Below are 18,521 nucleotides of genomic sequence, written 5' to 3' on the forward strand. Positions count from 1 at the left end.
AAACCTGCATCATGAAGGATGAAGAATCTTTACACCAGAACCTCAGCAATCACAAGGTAAGTTCAGAGTGGCGGTTGAACATACGTGATGCAGTTAGGCTACTACAGCATCAGACCAGTAAATTATACAAATTGTATAAGTTTGTATTTCATTTATACAGTATTAATATAATTTATATAAAATTATATTAAATATGGTATTTACTTGTTCATGTAGAATAGTAAGAAAATTTTCAGAGTCCCATAGGCATTATGTTGCAAATGCACCTTGTATCAGAACCTCTTGCAATGTCTCAGTGCTTACAAAGAAGTGTAAACTGCAGTCAGGAGAAAACACCATGCCAGTCATTTTCAAAAGGGTCCTTCCATAAATTACTTTATTTCTCATTAAATGAGCACAGAGTCATTACCATATTAATAACAGATATGTTTATTATTACATATCCATCAGTGCGGCTTTCAATACCACTTGAAACATGCAAATCGTCCTAAGGACGAATCAGTTTTCCAGTGCTTCTTATTTAATACAACAACTGCAAAGCCATTATAAATTACTGAGGAGGTATTTGGTTAAGAAATAAAAATAAAATAAAACCATACTGCCCATACCATGAATGTATTCCTGCTACAAAGCAAGAGTTTGACAGCGTTTACTGAAAATTCCTGAATTATCTGGAGTTTGGGTGTTACATGTTTTTGTTTGCATTGCCTACACATCTCGTCTTATGAACCAGACCAGTCTTTCTTTGTAAGAGGAATTCTCATTCAAATAGAGTATTTAATTTAGAAAATGTATCTAGCATCTACAATACTTCAACCAATTAAAGTTCAGTAAAAACCATTGATATGCAATAGTTTTTTAGAGGTTTCCTTTGTTTAGTTTCAGATTTCTACATTTATTGACATGGCAATAATACAATTATCTCAAATTAAGGCACTAAAATGACAATGTAAAACCCAGTAAAGTGTTCTAAGAATAATTTACATTTCAAACAGTGCATATGTTTCTTAAATGTTTGTTAATTTAATGTACGTTATCACTTAAAATTGTAAGGCAATACATTATACAGTTATAGAAATCATGTACCCCAAAATATGCTTCCAAACTTGGTTCTTTTTACTGTTAGTTTCTAATGCCTCTAATAGTAAAATAATTCGGTATGGCTTGGCAAAAATGCATAGATTAAATGCAGTTACTTGTTGTCCCCCCTTTACAAATTTGCTGAATCAGTATTTTGTAAAGCTTAATGCAACATGTTTAACACTTTGATCCATTCCATAGTGGGCGATTAGCATTAAGGCTGCTAAGAACTCTGCAGTGAAGGCACTGAAGTTCAAGTGATAAGGCTTCATTTTAAGCTAGTTCTGCAGTCTTCAAGAACACAACTTTGGGTCTTGAAAGCAATTGCAGTCCTTCTCATTGAGAAACCTTCCTCCTCTACGCAGTTTCATATGCTCATCTTGACATAAATATCCCCGTCACAGGGTAAACAGTCTTTTTCTTTCAGTGATACAAAGAGAGTTGGCTGCATTTCATCATGATTGACAGGCTTTTTTTTTTTTTGTTAAATCCAAAAAGGCAGCACCTTTTTCATACACCTAGCTAAGCTTTATTTGCTTTAACTTGCATTACATAGTAATAATTAATCTAATCTACCTTTAGGCAAACCCGCAATTAAACACCCTCAGCGTGCTTTTGTGCCAAAGCAAGGAGGAGACAGTAATAGCAATCTTAACCCTGAAGCCTGTGATAGTTATGTTGAAAGGAACAACAGCCCGTCTGCACTGCTCTGTGTGGTTAAAAAAGCCCTGTTTTTCAGACCGCATCCCATGAGATTCCATTAGCACTGTACATGTGGTTAGCTGGAACAAAGGAAAAAAACAGACAATTAATGAAAAATGAATATAAAATTAGCTTCATAACACTACTGCTGCATGTTTGCTAAGAGTTTAAGCGAAAAATGCTTTATGTAATGATTTTTTTTCCAACTGACACGTAAAAACATACCTATGCAATCTTCCACAAACCCTTCTTAATTTTAAATACCATTAAATGAACACAGAGGTCAGATGATAATGTTATTGCAGTTTTACAAGTAAACAATCAAGGGTAAACAATCACGGGCGTACTCGTGGCAAATGCAAGTTGACCCTTTTTTGCTGCAGGACAAAAAAAAGGCACTCTCTAAAGCTAAGAGCATGCACATGGCAGTTGCCAGAGCTCAAGCTGATGCACCAGATTTTTTTTTGTAAACATGCGTTAACTTTGTCAGGTGCCCCAATCCAAATATATTAAAATAAAATACCTCAACCATGCTGATGCAATGTGTATTAATTAGCATGCCACCACTGTATAGTTTCAAATCTACAATCAGGAATGCAATTGCTACGAAGTTCATCATGAAATCCTGATTCATAGTTATCAGTGATAAGTAATTAAAGTAATGAATAAAACTTAGGTGACTCATACATGAAGTTCTTTTTACTGGGTCTGACACACCTCTCCATTAAGTCAATAGATTGGTGCCTATGAACCACAAAGAGAGCTGAATCAAACCTAGATGAGGTGTACTAAGACGTCTTCAAAGTATTTGTTAAAGTTCGTGTCCGTTCAGCATTTAATGCCTACTTCAAAGCTTTGAAGACTGATCTGGAGTTCACTGAAGTAATAAGAAAAACCTTAAGTGAATTTACTTGCCTAAAAAGTTACTGAACTGCATTCATGGTAGGTTTCCATCACTGGGATGAGGTTCTGCTATACTGTCTGACAAGGCAACAATTTTCAAGCACTTGGTAAAAGATAAATGCATATATTCTATAAAGGTCATCACTGCTCCTCTTCCTTTCCATGGCTGAGTAAAGAGGTCAGGGTAAGCAAAAAAGGCAGGGCACAGCACCTTGAGTTGAGGGCAGCCAATCGAACAACTCACTGCTGCCTGTAAGGAAAGGGGCCCACTAGTTCCTCCCACTTGCTCTTTTTTCTATTCTTCTCTTCCCTAAATAGGAACACCCTCATATTTACCTCTCCTCAGCTTTAGCAATCACCACACTCCTCAGTGGGCTGCTTCCACTCAAGAGCTCAGCAAGAGACGTCTACAGCTTTCTGCCAATCAGACAAACGGATCATGGACCCTCACGGATGGAGCCAGCGTGGGTCAGCGCCACTGCCTAGCCAGGAGCCAACGGTGGAAGAACTGAGAAGGAAGAGAGAGGGAAAACCCTCCCCCTCAAAGTGGCAGCAGGCTATCAGATTAGATCAGCTGCTATGCCATCAGCGGCTAAATGTTCAGTACATATGATCTTTTGTAAATAATTTGTTTAATTATCTACTCTTTAAATGTCTGGTAAGTTAGAAGTGAACTGTGCTAAAATAAATCCAAGCGTCCTCCTTCTTAGGCATATAAAACGGAACATGCAGTGATATCAGGGCGCAGGCTGATCTCCCATGAATCATTTTTAACTCCCCAAACCTAGAAGAAACAACTTTTTTCTTTTTTTTTTTCTTTCTTTTTTTTTTTTTTTTGAGAAAGCATTCCTAGATTAATTCTCTGCTGGACTGGCAAATAAAATCAGTCTACTGAGAAAATCTGCCAAGCAAGAGCTGACAAAAGATGAAGAGCAAAAGCGTATAGCTCTCCTCCTGCTGGTGCTGGTGAGCTATTAGATAGACTCCATGCATCTCTAGGGCTCACAGCCTTAGAAAATGAGCATTAAGGAAGATACTGTTTTCTCATTTTATAAAGTTCCTATTCAGTACTGAAATATGTCTGTGATTCTCTACCGCTCTCGCATGAAAAATGCTAATAATAACGGAAATTATCCGAATGACTGATCTCCCCAAACAGACCCATTCCTTTAAGAGCTACTGTAAATGTTAAGATATGTATACCTGTTTATTAAAAAAGAAATGCGCTGCAAACTTATTCTTGCTAAAGGCAACCATAAGTCAATAGCTCTATTCAAACAAAGTGAAAAAGAATCAATGAATTTAAGAAAATTGCTTTATTTCCATAAAAGAGTATGGATGAAAGCTCCTGTGCTTTTTCAATTATCTCTAGAGATACCTGGAAAAAGTTAAGATCTGAAATTAAAAACCTGAGAAATCAAATGGTTACATGGTTTAAAAAAAAAAAAGAAAAAGAAAAGAAAAGCTGACAGCTATGAGGCATCTGTATACCAGAGCTGTTTTGCCTAATATGGCACTACAACAGAATAAAAGCTACATCTTTTTTTAAAAAAGAATATTTGAACTAAGTAGAATTAAGACAAGCATAGATCTGTCGAGTTTTTTTTTTTTTTTTTTTTAACATGTGCGTGTGTGACTCTCATCTTCAGAGCCTAGCAGGAGGTATATTACACTAACTGCAGCATATCTTGACTGAAGACCCCTCCCCCAAAAATTACAGGCAAGGCATGCCACAGACCTCAACTAAAAAAAAAATCTAGCCATTACAGCTACCAAAGGGGCTTGCGAAGGCAAATGGAAAGAACAGCATACTCAGAATGAAGTTCATACAACCTCTTGGAAAGAAAAGAAAGACTACCACCCTAAAAATCTAAATGGAAATAAGTAAACACGCACTGCCTTTAAAAAGTGAATTCTACACAAGCAGGGTTTGGCAGGGTGGAGAAAGGAACTAACACACTCAGTAACAAAGAAGCATTTTTCAACTGTACTGTCACAGGATATTGATCTTCCAAGTGTTGTTTTACCGGGTTCCAATTAATGCAACTTAAAGATGCACACAGAGCGGGTATTAAAATAATTCTTTCCACCTCTATTTCAGTCTTTAAGAGAAGCCTTGGATACATTCCACAAACATAATAAAAATGCACTTTTCTGTCACAGTCAGCATTCCTTACACTTAAGGATGAAAAACCTCCCTTATGGATGACAATGGAACACAACCTAGAAGCAGATATTTCGTAATAACTTGTATCCAGAAAGTTGCATGCCAACTCACTATCTAAGAGCCCCTCAAAATAGTATTCTCTCATGGCACTGGTAGGGTGGGCAGGAGGGGCAACTCAGCTGCTGCAGCAGGAGAGGTTATACCTCTCCAGGACACCAGTTGGTGGTAGAGGGAAGAGAAAGACAGCATATCTATACCACAAAAGTTTGCTTTTGGTTATTTTGGTAGCACTGCCACCCAGGAAGTCTCCTTCCCTACTGAAACGCTCATTTCCACTTCAATCTGCCCGCCCCTCAGTTGTTTTGAGGGAAAGGAAGGGGCACATTGGATAAGGAAACAATCCAGGTTAAAAATAAGCTACCAATAACCTAGCATTTAAAAAAAGGATATTTTAAACCTGGCTCTGATTAATGCACGGGCTCATGAAGAGCTTGCCAAAACAACTGATGGGATAGAAGATGGCAGGAAACGAGTAACCAAGGAGAAAGAAAGGAATTAATACTTAAGCTGCCATTGACAGTTCAACAGTTCTAACTAAGGGAATAATTACACAACTAATAAGATTTATAACAAGTTTTTTGACTTAAGGGACCTGTAGCTTTTGCTGTTTATTTCTCACCTAGTTTTTCCAGAAGTATTTTTAACAACTTTTCGGAATGACTGATTTGCTGAGGATCTTGTAGACATAGTTCTAGGAGAAGCACGAACGAAAGTAGATGGTGGCGTCTTAGGGATCTTCTTTACTAAATGAGTCACCCATTTCTTCTGTTCATCTTGACAGGATGCCAATAACAACATGTCTCTTGCTGAAGTTACATCATAACTCACTGGAAGTAAGAGAAGGTGATAATCAATGAAAACTAGGATTAATCATCAGAATAAAAATTATGATATGGCAATTGTGCCACTGGGAAGAACACTGGTATCAATATACACATCTATATTGGAATGGTTTATATATTTTTAGACCACAGCAAATAGGGGAAATTACAAATACGAAAAGAAACTATATAAATCTCCCTATATTAAGATTCTCATTTCTCTAATCTTGACCTCAGAATCAAGGAAACTCACGCTAATTTCAGTCCTGATAAACTGGAAAGTTATGTGGGCACTTTATGTCTGAATTCCAGAGTATACTCCCCAAATACTCCACTTGGCAGGAGCAAAGAGAGGAAAGCCTTCCTGCAACCCGTCAAGTAGCTGAAGAGGCACTCTTCAAAGCTGCTAGTGCAGCCTGGATGTCACAGCACTGCCATGCCCCTAACATGGGCCATCTATAAGGAGGGAGAGAATTGTCTGGAAACCAAGCAGCCGCTCAGTCCCTGGGCACAACCCTCTAGTAACCTTGCGCTCCCAGGGTCCGCAGCAGAACTACCCCAGTTACACCACCAAAGGCCTCCCTGCAGAGGCGTGCCGCTGCTGCCTTTTCATAAGCAGTCTTAACAGTCCGGTCTATTATTTTAATAGCACCTTACACATCTAAGATCATAAATTTAAAGACTAGAACACTTTTAAACTAAGTACTTTTGTTTGCATCTGATGGTTTAACAAGTCTGGATAAAAATACAGAGAACATAGGCTGCAAAAAACATGAGTATACCTTTGCATGGCGCAATTAATTCCTCCTTTTTATCCAAGTGATCTCTATGGCACTTTACATGGCATCTTCGACATTCCAGGGCAGGAGGGGGCTTAAAGACATGCCAGAGAGGTTTGGCACAGGCCTCACAGTTGGCTGGAAAATGGTATAACGTTGGAATAAATTCATGGCCTTTGTGATTTAGGAAATTTGTCTTCTCTGCTGGCTGTACTGATTCTACTTCCAAATCCTTCCTGCATTCCCCCTCATTAGCGTACAGAATCTGAAAAAGAATACTACCACGTTACTGTTGGAACACTATGTATTTTTATATGTTTTCAATGACGCTGCTAAGCTTTTTGAAGAGAATTAAATAGCGATAATTCATTTCTTTTTACCTGGAATATCTTAGGAATTTCTTCAGTTTCTGCTCTATATACATCTCCTTGAGTGACAGGTCGGACATGGAACAGTTTACTAGAATTAGAAGAAACAAGATTCAGAAAACTCTCAAAGGCTTTGCAAGTTCTTAAAACATAGTTATCAAATTGCTTTGAAATTCTTATAAATAAACCTTGCTCATGCAAGCAATACTGTATATGTCAAGGCTACAATATGGTTTTAGGAATTCACTCATAAACCTTGTCTATCCAAGTAAGACTAAAACGTTTCATAGCATGGAAAGACAGCAATCTTATAACGGGTTCAAGATCCACCACTGCAAATTTACTTCTGAAAAAGGCTTTCAAAGTCTTCCTCAAAACACTGGGAAGCCTACCTGATTATTGCTAAACAAGCATCTTGATAACCCCGGATGGGGAACTATACGAAGTGTATTAATATCCACTAATTTTCTGACTAAATCACTTTCTGAACTGATGATCAGTCAATGCCAGAGGGTCACAAAATACAATCTGGGGCATGAGGTGTTGGATATTTTATTAAAATCTGAGCAAACGACATCTTGTGCTGCGTCAAGACCATAAGTCCATTTAGCTCAACAACCTATTTTCAACAGTTACCTTTAAGAGGTGTTTATGAAAAGAGTATAAGAAACAGCTCAAGAAGAGAATGACTTTTTTCCCGGTTAGCAGCAACTGGTGGCTTAAGCACTTCCTGAGTTTGAGATTCCTTCCAGAGCGCTATGTTCGTTAGTCACCAATAGACATATTCATTAATTTAAAAAAACATTTTTTAGTTACTGCTCTTTTCAGTTACTCCTCTATGAGGTCCCCATAACATAGGTCATCTGTTCAAACACACAGTCGTGTAGTAGCAATGGGCTTCAGCGATATTTGATGCATTTTTGCTCCTGTATAATCAATGTGTAGGCATTACGATTCATTTATTTTTTCACTCTAAACAAACAGTTACCACCTGGAAAAGTTAAAAACACTTTTGGGTTTGATCAACCCTGATCCTTGCTCAGACAGACAATGAGAAAAAGGCGTGAGGCAAGGTGATGAGACCTATAATCAGAGAGCCTGTCTCTTACTTCACCATGCCCCACGTCTATCATGTCTTGTTTCAGAAAGCATCAGGATTGCTCTGTTAAAGTAACTGGACAAATCAGTCATTATGGGCAGTGTTAGGGGGGACAGAGCCGTGGCTTCTCGCCTAAGCATATCACTAGCCAGAACAGAGAAAAGGGAACACAATCATAAAAAGAGGTAGCATAATATGTATGTTCTACTGTCCCCTACCCTTCTCTGTGATAATGAGGCTCTGCACTTCCATAAATTCGGACTAGTGAATAGCACAGTGCCACACTACTATGTGTTTATTTTTTTCTCTTTACCTTTCAGCAGTAGTAGGACAAAGAAGCAAGTAGGATCTTTAAGAAAAGATAACAGAAATAACATAATTCCTGCATCCTGAAATACTATGGAAAACTCAAAATTACTCATGGAATTTTTATTCCAAGCTTTCAGATTTTGTATCAGTCATTTCACACGCAATGTTCTTTTGCCGATTTGCATCTTAAACAGTAGCTTTACTTACTCTATGTCTAGTACCATGGATGGATTAGACTGGTCCTTGTCCTTTTCATCATTATAGAACAGTATCTTTTTACTGCTTACCACAACATACTGGGAAAAGAAAGAGTAAAAACAAGTTAAAATTGCATTCTAAAAAGCAGTATTTATCATACTCTGCTCCCATATGCATATAAAAAGTCTGAGTAAATTAAGAGGTTTTTTTAAACCAGTAAGAGGAGATTTTGAAATCATCATCCAGACAGTCATACTACTGACAGCTGTATAATGCTACAGCTGCAATGATCAAAAACTACTAACATACTGTCACTGCAGCACTCAGAAATGCTTGTGATGATTCGTGAAGTCTGTCTAACACAGGTAACTCGCCAAGTTCAGGTGCTATTAAAATGCTGCTATGAAAATCACTGTGTCACTGAGCAACTCCTGGAGTGCAGAATCCACCACCTGGTGATTAGGTTGTAAACATCTCCTCTAGTCTAGAGGCTCACAGGACTTGCTAATACTTTGTGCCAAACAACTGGCAGTCTAAAATAGTTAGCTGGAGCTGGGAGAATCTATTTTCTATGCTTTCTATGTAACGGACTGCAAAAATACAGAGCAAAAATCCTACTGTGTAGGAGAGAACATGATGGCATAGTCTGGTCTATGTTCCAAATCAAGGAATACACTGAGACAGCAAAGGAAGAGTTTGCAGAAGAAGCGGACAGACGATATGGACATTCTCCTCTTATGTGTCACTGCAAATGTCAAACCACACAGTATTTTCCAGAGTGGTAAAGATGTTAAAGAATAGAAATATTAGGTGATGGGCTGGTAAGATTTTTCTGCCCAATTGTTTTAAAAACCTTGCTCAAAATCTGCATAACAACATCTATCCCATGCCACTGAAAAAGTGGGGTACTCTAGAACGCACGGGATTCTGGGGAATATGCAAAGAGCTATTGGGAAGGCGCTGTGAGTGTCAGAACCAGGACACCGGACTGCAGGCCCTGTTTTCAAGAGAGTTCCCAAACAGCGAGTATGCTTAGCACCCAAAAGAAAACAAACAAACAAAAAGAAGCCCAATGAAGTTGTCCTCAAGCTAAAGCACACAGACATCCTTCCAACACTGCTTACAATTGCACAGAATTATAAGCATGTGTTCACATGACAGGAAAAACAAAGCAAGCTACTCAAAAAACCATGCAGCATTGTAACCCATAGCCCAGTTAAGCTCAAATACCTCTAACCTAACCACTTCCCAGTGAGTTCAGGCCTACAGAATTTGCTGCTTGATTCTCTTCCCTGAGAGCTGCCACTCCAATGTTTCACAGAATCACAGAATCATTTAGGTTGGAAGGGACCTCTGGAGATCATCTAGTCCAACCTCCCTGCTCAAGCAGGGTCCTCTAGAGCAGATTGCCCAGGATCACATCCAGACGGGTTTTGAATATCTCTAGCGAAGGAGACTCCACTACCTCTACTTAAACTGTCTGTAAGCAGGAGCTCCCTGACAGCTGTGGTAGCTCCCTCCCTGAGGTTTCAGATGTTTTGGAAACAAAGCATTAAAAGGTATGCCCTTTTACAGAAGAATTAAAAAGACAAACTGTTCTGTCTATAGTCAGCTCCAGATTCTGGTGTAATACAACCCAGAAGTAAGTGGAAGGGAAAGAAAAGAGTGAATGTAGAGTTCATCTTGAATTCCAGTTACCAGTAGGTAACCAAAAGGGCTTCTGCACAATACCGATACTGATGATTCAGGTAAATGGCGTTTACTATTTCTACAAGAGCAGGCTGAACCTCCCCTCATTGCACAGGGACTTTAAGGCTGACCTCACAAACTAAACTCGAAAGTTACATTAACAGGTATGCAGAATAATGTTTTGAATGTGCTGATTAAGCTGCATGCTACAGCTGTGTGTTTCAGTTACTAAAACAGATCTAAACAAGCCACAGGAGGTGGGTTTTTTTTTTGCCTCTGACTAAAAGGACTTCGAGCCCCTCAGTCAGGCATTATGGCTGGTGTAGCATCATTCTTTAACACAAAACTTGGTGAACTTGAGCAGGGGCTAAGTTGTAACGATGCGAGCCTCTTGTAATTGTGGCCACTGAAGAAAGAGTTTGCGCTTGTATTCCTTTGATCTGCTTCAAGAGAAAGCTAACGTCCTCTTTGCCTTTGAAGTATGCCACCTCTGCCTTTCAAGATAAGGGTAAGGCCTTAAGAAGAATTCTAAAAAAACGCAAATTCTGACTGAGAAGGAATTCAGTCATCACGCTCTATATAAGCTTTGAGGAAAGAAAAATTTAACCTTACAAAAGAAAAATTTTCTATAAAGCTTACAACAGCCTCAACATCACGCCTGTTATGACAATACAAAAAATTATTTCTGAGATGAGTTCTGGTTCTATAGTGGTATTTGAAAGATTTTTTTTTTTTTTTTTATCATCCTTATGTGAGATGCAAAGGGGGTTCCAGATAAAACTACAGCTAATTCATTCTAATGTTAGCTTGAGCTATCCTTTAGCTCTAACTTAAGTCTGCCTCCTCAAATCAGTCTTTCCCACGCTCACACCTTTTCAGCTTAAGCTAAACGACCCAGAGGGCACAGGACAAAAAACATCAGTACCGCTGACATTTAAGTCAGAAACACAGCCGCTGAAGTTACAACTCAGACATCAATCAAATTACTCTGCTAACGCAACTTTGCTTTCCTATTAATTTACATCAATCTGGGCATGCTATATTTGAGGCTGTGTATCTCCACTAACCCTTAAATTGGAGGGCAGGAGAATTTGGCACAGAAGCACCTGAAGAGGCTGAGTACTTGCCAGCTTTGTTTCAGACGCAGCATAGCATAGTCAATGTAAGTCACCATGGCCCCTCACTACGGTCTCACTGGTTTGAACCTCAGCTAGTTTAAGAAATCTTATCATCATGATTCATTTGATGGAAGAGGCCTACATTTTTAACTCAAATTCCTTCAACATGCGAGAACTATTATTCCAACAGGGAAAGTACGAACTGCCTGCACTATCTGAAGAAAACTGAGCATGCCCATAGTGGGCAAGCCTAAAGAAGATCAGATAGAGTCTTTCACCAGAGAAGCTACATACATTGGAAATTTTTAAATGTCATCATCAGAGGGTAAATGACTATACTCCATTTCTAGAAGACAAGTAGAAAAAGCTACTGGATGTATCTTGACAAGAGAAAGATACAGTATGTTAGATAATCCAGAATGGAATAAAGCTATATGACTTGTGCCTAAGCACTGCCACTTCCATTCATGAGCACTGCCAAAGGTCAGATAGCAACCTGGAGACTCAATTCTGAAACAGCAGGAGCCAAATAGCCTTAGCTATCAAACAGAAAAACTTTCAATACATGTGCCAGGTCTGCCCTTCCGTTGCATCCTTCATGGAATAAAGCTCCAAATAGGTATGTTTCTTGTGACATCCGAAGAACATTCAAACACTACTGTTGCCTGACTCAAATATGGCAGCAAGAACAGCCTCAACCTTGTCCTGCAGATTTCCTGCAGCTCTGCTGGTGTTAGCCAAATAGGGAAACAAAGTGAAAGGCATAGAAGAGACTCATTTCCTTTGAAACTAACTGAGAAGTATTTCAAATATGTGTAACAAACACTGGATTACAGACTGCTGTATGCAAGCAATTTCAAACTGGTGCTCACGTGCCTTGCCTCTCCCTCTGAGGGTCTGTGGGAAATACTCTGAGCAGCCAATAGCTGAAATAGGGTAGAGCTTAACACTCAGTCTCTGCAAATCAGCACTGTCAGGGCTTTTAACTAAGGAGCACGCTTTCCCCCCAAGGAGGTCTGATATTGATATAAAAATAGGTCAGATCTAGAACTGAAACCACTTTGGTGGTATGAAGAAGGTCATGTTAACCAAACAGAAAACGGAGTATTTTGAGAAAGGAGTTCAACTCCTTGAGACGCAATACACTTAAGTGTTTCTTTGACAGGAATTAAATCCCTCCTGTTTAAACTTTGTAGGAAACAACTCTGCCACTTGCGGTAAAATATAAATGTAAACAGGAGCATTTGAGAAGGACCTTTCAGTAAAAGTTAGAGAGATATGTTAAAAGTGTCATGAATAAACTAGCTGAATATATTCAAAGACCAGTATTTGAAATTAAGTAAGGAAGATGCTGGGAAATAATAAACCATTTCATATAAATTGGTTGCCAAGTTTTCAAATCCTATTGTCCATGTTCATTTTTTGCAATTCGTTAAACAAAACTGTTCTAAATGATTTTCAAAGAGAAGCGAGATGGAAAGCCAGAAAACATTATCAGAAACTGGTTCTAAATTTATAGGCATCTCAGGACATTTGAAGTGTCAAAGAACCAGAGGAGAGATGACATTATACCTCTAACTTTAGCCTGCTTCTGCAAGGCCTTCCTTTTTGGTATTTCTCCTGAAGCAGGTGTTATTACAATATCCTCTGCAGAGGAAAAACAATACTGCTTTCTTTAGATTGGGAATTCCTCCACAGAGGTCCAGTTTCTGAGAGTAAATCAGTTCTTTCCAAGTGAGAGTGACCATCTTAAAATAAGGGAGAAGGAAATGTCCTTGGAAATCGTGACAAGTTACAGTGAGAATAAAGTCTGAGATAAAATAAGAGGCCCTACCATCCGTTGTGACATACCAAAATCATAGCAGCATTCTCACTAGGAGTCCCTTGGAAGACTTTTCATAAACTGCTTTCTTTAAGGCAGACTAAACCTTCCTGGTGACCTGTTCTGCATTTTTGTGTGAGGCCAGAAGGGTTCTGACTGCTAACCCCCAAAGCAACTTTAATAACCATAACTGTAAACAAAATATTTGCAGTATCAGGTAAAAACCCTGAAGAAACTACCCGTGCCTCCCACTCTGCAGACTTTCTGCAGTCAGAAAGGACTGATGTGATGGACTCTTCCATGCCGTTCAGGAGATTTGTGTGTGGTATTCACTACTCTCAGAATTTTCTGTCGGCCTAGTTGCACAAATAGCTTATTTCCCAGTAAGAGAAATATGAAAGATGCTTACTCCACGGAGAAACGGGTTTTATTAATGGATTCAAGGCAGTAACTGTGAAGCATTTCCTCATCCACCTTTCATAAATATGCACCCTGTTATTACTCCTGATTTCAGACTGAACTTGAATTTTCTTGGTATCTTTTTCCTTCCATAAAGTAATACATACAAACTAAATGCAACTGGTTGGTTTGTTTGTTTCTTAAATGCAAGCCGTAAGCTAACACTGCCATCACTGTATGCGTGAAGAACTGTTCAAGGGAAGAAAAGAAAAAAATCCATTTGTACCTGTTTCTTCCAGCCATGCCGCTTTATATTTCCTTTGTTTGGTATTGAAAGCCAACCTTCAAGTCTTGATTCTAGTTTAAAAAAAAGCACATTAAATAAGTTTCAATATATAATAATAAAACAGAATGACAGAAGACAAACCATTACGAGAAAGGAAAGTGTACTACATGCGGCATTACGCAATTACCTTACAGGTCAGCAAAGCGGAATAAAAAGCACAACTAAATAAAATGAAGATATAAGCATTTATTTCATGCTTCATCACAAGCTAGCACTTTATTATACAATTACTACAGAATACAGTGAAGCTGTTTTCCTTGATGCCAATGTCTAACACTGTATATAAATAGTTTGCAAAGAGCCAGGCAGAAAAGACTTCGCTTTGAAAATGTGTTACAGCTTAAATGGAGGATGATTAAGAGATTTTCAACGCAAATATCATTTGACATTCAGAGGGGGCACATGAAAATATTCAGCAGGAAGAGGCAGCAAGTGAAACAAACCAGACCCACATTTTCCAAAGGAAAAAAAAAAAAAAGAAAAAAGCGCACAAGAGAGCAAGCAAAACTATACAGGTGTCCCATTACTCACAGAAGATAAGCATAGAAGATAAATAAATAAGGAATGCAGGAAGAATCAACTAGATATAAAGAATAAGAGACAAGCATTTTACTCAATTTTCAGTGAAAAAATTTCCAATGAGTATTGTAATAACATTTTCCTACCCACTTAACTACTGACTTAACAAGGAATGACATGAAGGGCCACAAGAAACTTAACTCTCTGATGCCTAATATGAATCATAACAATATCAGTTAGCTGAAGGACTTTTTTTTTCTAATTTATTAAGACGTCTTGGTAGATATTTTTCCAAGTTATGAAGCCAGAAAACAGCAGTGAGAATCTATCTTGATTCCATTAATCTAAAATGACACGGTAAGAAATCTCGTAACTTTGTAATTAAAATTTTACTTCATAAACTTACCTCACAGTTGAAGAAAGTATGGTAAAAATAATTCAAAATGATCACAAAAATTTGATTTAAAAAAATGTCAGGTACAGAAATATACCTGTATAATGCATGCATTCATTACAATAACCTTAAAAACCGATAGCACTGAATACTTTAAGAACGTCAATTAAGAAATACACTGAAACATTCTTCACAAATGCTTATGTAAAACGGAACTACTGTAAGGGATAATTCTACGTGAGGTTCAGCCCAGCAAGCTCTGAGAATATATCCAAACATATAAAAGATATTGCCTATATACTCTGATATGCAAAATTACAATGGGACTCGCAGCCTGATCTTCTACAAAGCGTTCAAATTAGCTATGGAAAAAAGGGGAAAAAAAAAAAAATCACTCTCCCCCCTTAAGAAACATACCTGGAAAAATCTGTATTTTTCTGCCTCCTGTAGCCGCTTAAGTAATTGGAGAGGGAGGGATAGGAGGAATTTTTGACTTTTTCCCCCACAGCTTTTGACATTCAGCAGCATTGAAAAAGGCAATGTATTTCCTCGATGTCTGTCAGCATCATGGCTAGCGTTTACCCTATTTTGAATAGTTATTCCTTGACGCTTAATTTTAAATCAAAAGAAAGTTATTCCATTTTTAGAAATTTTAGAAATATTCTACAGCTTAAGTCCTCAAGTTGCGAAGTAAAGTGATTAACTGCCACTAAAGAACCTCGTATGGACTACTGTGATTTAATAGAAAGCAAAAGTACACATCTGGGGAAACCACGGCATATGAAAATCTGGAGAGATTCAATAACAACATGTTTTAAACGGTGCATCAGGTATTGTTCTGCTTATAATGCCAGTGTGAGTTAGAGTATTTTGCCAAGTTCACTTCTATTTCAGCATGTTCTGAAAATAATTGCAGAGGAAGTAGAAAGGGGAATAGCTATTCAAAATGAATTGGTTGACATACTTTTTGGCCTACTACAAATCTATTTTAGCAAGCAAATTCTATTTGAATGAGCGATTTCCGAGCTGTGAATAGTATCTTGCAGTTGAAAATAATAGTTTCTGGATGTACTCCTCTTCAAGAGAGCTAACATTCTTCTGGAACCAAATGTGCTCTTGAGAGGGCAGACAAACGCTTTCATTCCAACACTGCCACAAAGGTTTGTCTTGACTAATATTTATAGTGCATTTATTTCCCTTGACAGAGCTAGCTAACATAACTGCAAATGCTCATCTGGATACTTCACAAATATTTGATCCAGGAGAATAATACTTATGAGTGCTCCAGTTAAGAAATCAAGAAAACATAAGCTATCTAGACTTAAAACAAACAAACAAACAAAACCTTCAATCTTTGTCTTTAAAAGCAGGCTCAAAACTATTGCCTGACAACTTTGCTGTATGTTGGAAAGAATCCCAGAACTGATACTTTGTATTCCCAATGTAGAAAAGCCAAGAGAGGCTTCAAATACATCTGAAGACTAGTTAGACACAAACAGGATATGAACAAAGACTTCGGTGAAGTCTGTACACGTTGGAGTTATCGCTGTATAAATACTAAAGTGTGGGGATTTGCATCCTAAACATCTTTGTGACTAATTGCCATAATTCCTCATGACTTGGCATGATAAACATGAGATCTAGTAATCTACGTCTTCAATAGAAACAAAAGAGCAGATCATGATAGCGCTAATTTATGCGATTTTTTTTGCTGCTGTTATTTTGGAGCTGAATAATACAGATGCTGTCTTGAGTAGTACAGCATATCTTTTTCATGTTCAGGAATTCTTACTCTTCACAGACTCTTTCCACAGCAACAAAAAAACTGGAGGTATTTCCGTGATAATTCCTTCCCATTCACCTTTCCCTTTTGACTGATTTCCTTCCTCTGATTGTCTTATGATATTTCGACATTGACCTCACTAAGGATCACTGGATCTTGCTCTGAGGCATAATCAGGTGACAGCTTCCATGCAGTCATTTCAGTAAGTCATAAACGTGTCCCATACTCCAAAAAACTGTTGTCCCAAAAGATCCACGTTTATTGTTCCATCTTATCTTTCTGTAAAATACTGTTTAACATTATACTACGTGCTGCAGTTAAACCTTTAGTATGGCTCAATTGTTTAAATTATCCTGTCAGTCAGAAGGAAAAAAATTATTTCAGTTAAGGGCACGGTTAAGTGCTCTACTTCTGATTAGGAAAAAAACCTTAAGTTCATGACTATGTACTGTCTTCAGAGAACAATTCTATGTGCAGTCATGTAAGTATTAAGACTTGCTGAGTCCAGCCAGGAGGAAGAGGTATTCTAAAGGCCTCATTAAATAGCAAATATTTAAGCTGTTTTAGCAAGGATTCTATTAGCACTGGAGACATCAACTCAGACATGAGCTGGTGTCTCAGCTGAACCAATTAGCAGCAGCGAGAATTACAGAAAATGCCTAAAAGCAAATATAAGAGAAATCTTCCTCCGAGGCATGATCCTATCTGGAAGGTACACAGTCTGAGAACAGTGCTCCTCTAAACGTTACAATCCCAACCTTGGGAACAGTGTGAATTACCTGGGAACTAGTAGAACTTGAAGGGGTCTTTAGCTCAATGAAACACAAAACCACCTCCAAGGGAGGTGTAGCTGTAAAGTATGTTATCATTTGATTTCTCTGCATCTGCCTGCGAATACATAGAAGTATTTATTTTTTTCTCAGTATTAGGAATTCTTTTAATATATCCTTAGAGTTTATTCAAAGAGGGCAAACGCTAAGTCGGCTGATCCCAAAGGTTCAGGAGATTCTCTTCCTGTAAATTATGAATTCTGTCCTTGTAGCCCCTCTGGTGCCTGGTAACCTAAGCCCATTTGAAAAGAGACTATCTATCTCATAGCCTGAGCCTCTCTGGCACGCCTAGGAGTCAGGGGTCTCTTTACCATTCTGCCAATATTACCAGTGCACGGTTTCATACCAAGTTTGTCCTCAATTAAACCAGTGGCTGCCCATCCTCCAGAACTGAGATCAAGGAGTCATTGTTTTATACATATTTACACTACCTTGTGTTTTTATTTTTCCCTGGAGAAATTTTTAGTGCGACCTAGAGATCAAGAAACTGAATAAAACATACTATAATTACTTATTTAATAATCTACGGTTTGATAAGTATTTTTGCAGAATGTCTTTGTCTTAGGAACAGATTCATCAGCCAGGGAATCCTACTGACTACCCATCAAATGCATCTCTGATCAAGAGGCTACCCAAGGTGCTCAGAAGGAATGTCTGTGTGTGGACTCTTGGCCAAAAAAAAAAAAAAAAAAAAAAAAAAAAAAACAACCCACCATCAACCAAAACACCTCAAAAAACATTTGAGAAAAACTATGCCAGTGGCACAGAAGCAATGGGAACCTGGCAAACAGCTGAAGACAAACAACGTCGTATTACTTAGCTGCACCGAACGAATCGCTGTGGTTCACCTTCTGTTTTGGAGAATTATTTGGATTGCAGAAAAATACCTGCGCTGGATAACTTCCTCTTTCTATGCCATTGGGTGTTTCTACTTTGAAGATCAGCTTTCTTTTCTTGCTCATAATGCTGTGGCACTCCTTCTGTACCTTCTACTTTCCTCTGCCTACTGTGCAAAATTTGCCTATACGAATGCCAATTAATCTCTCTTAACCAACTAAATTGCTTCTTATTCAGATGTTGATCAACACTGGGCCTTACTCAAAAAAAGGCATGTAGGGACATAATCCAAATCTAC

General features: G+C 38.2%; 1 protein-coding gene across 1 annotated transcript in view; it reads right to left on the reverse strand.

Moving 5' to 3' along the window:
* Positions 1 to 411: 411 nt before the first annotated feature.
* The window catches only part of ROCK1 (Rho associated coiled-coil containing protein kinase 1), a 93,693-nt gene continuing 75,583 nt past the window's right edge, over positions 412 to 18,521 (reverse strand). The window contains exons 28-33 of the mRNA XM_009672508.2: positions 13,801 to 13,871; positions 8,496 to 8,584; positions 6,893 to 6,971; positions 6,516 to 6,777; positions 5,532 to 5,739; positions 412 to 1,862 (exon numbers count right to left, since the gene is read on the reverse strand). Coding sequence (XP_009670803.2) covers positions 1,859 to 1,862; positions 5,532 to 5,739; positions 6,516 to 6,777; positions 6,893 to 6,971; positions 8,496 to 8,584; positions 13,801 to 13,871 — 713 coding nt within the window. The 3' untranslated portion in view covers positions 412 to 1,858. The remainder of the gene's footprint in view (positions 1,863 to 5,531; positions 5,740 to 6,515; positions 6,778 to 6,892; positions 6,972 to 8,495; positions 8,585 to 13,800; positions 13,872 to 18,521) is intronic.

The sequence above is a fragment of the Struthio camelus genome, chromosome 2 (assembly GCF_040807025.1).
Source record: "Struthio camelus isolate bStrCam1 chromosome 2, bStrCam1.hap1, whole genome shotgun sequence".
In the NCBI taxonomy this organism is placed as follows: Eukaryota; Metazoa; Chordata; class Aves; order Struthioniformes; family Struthionidae; genus Struthio; species Struthio camelus.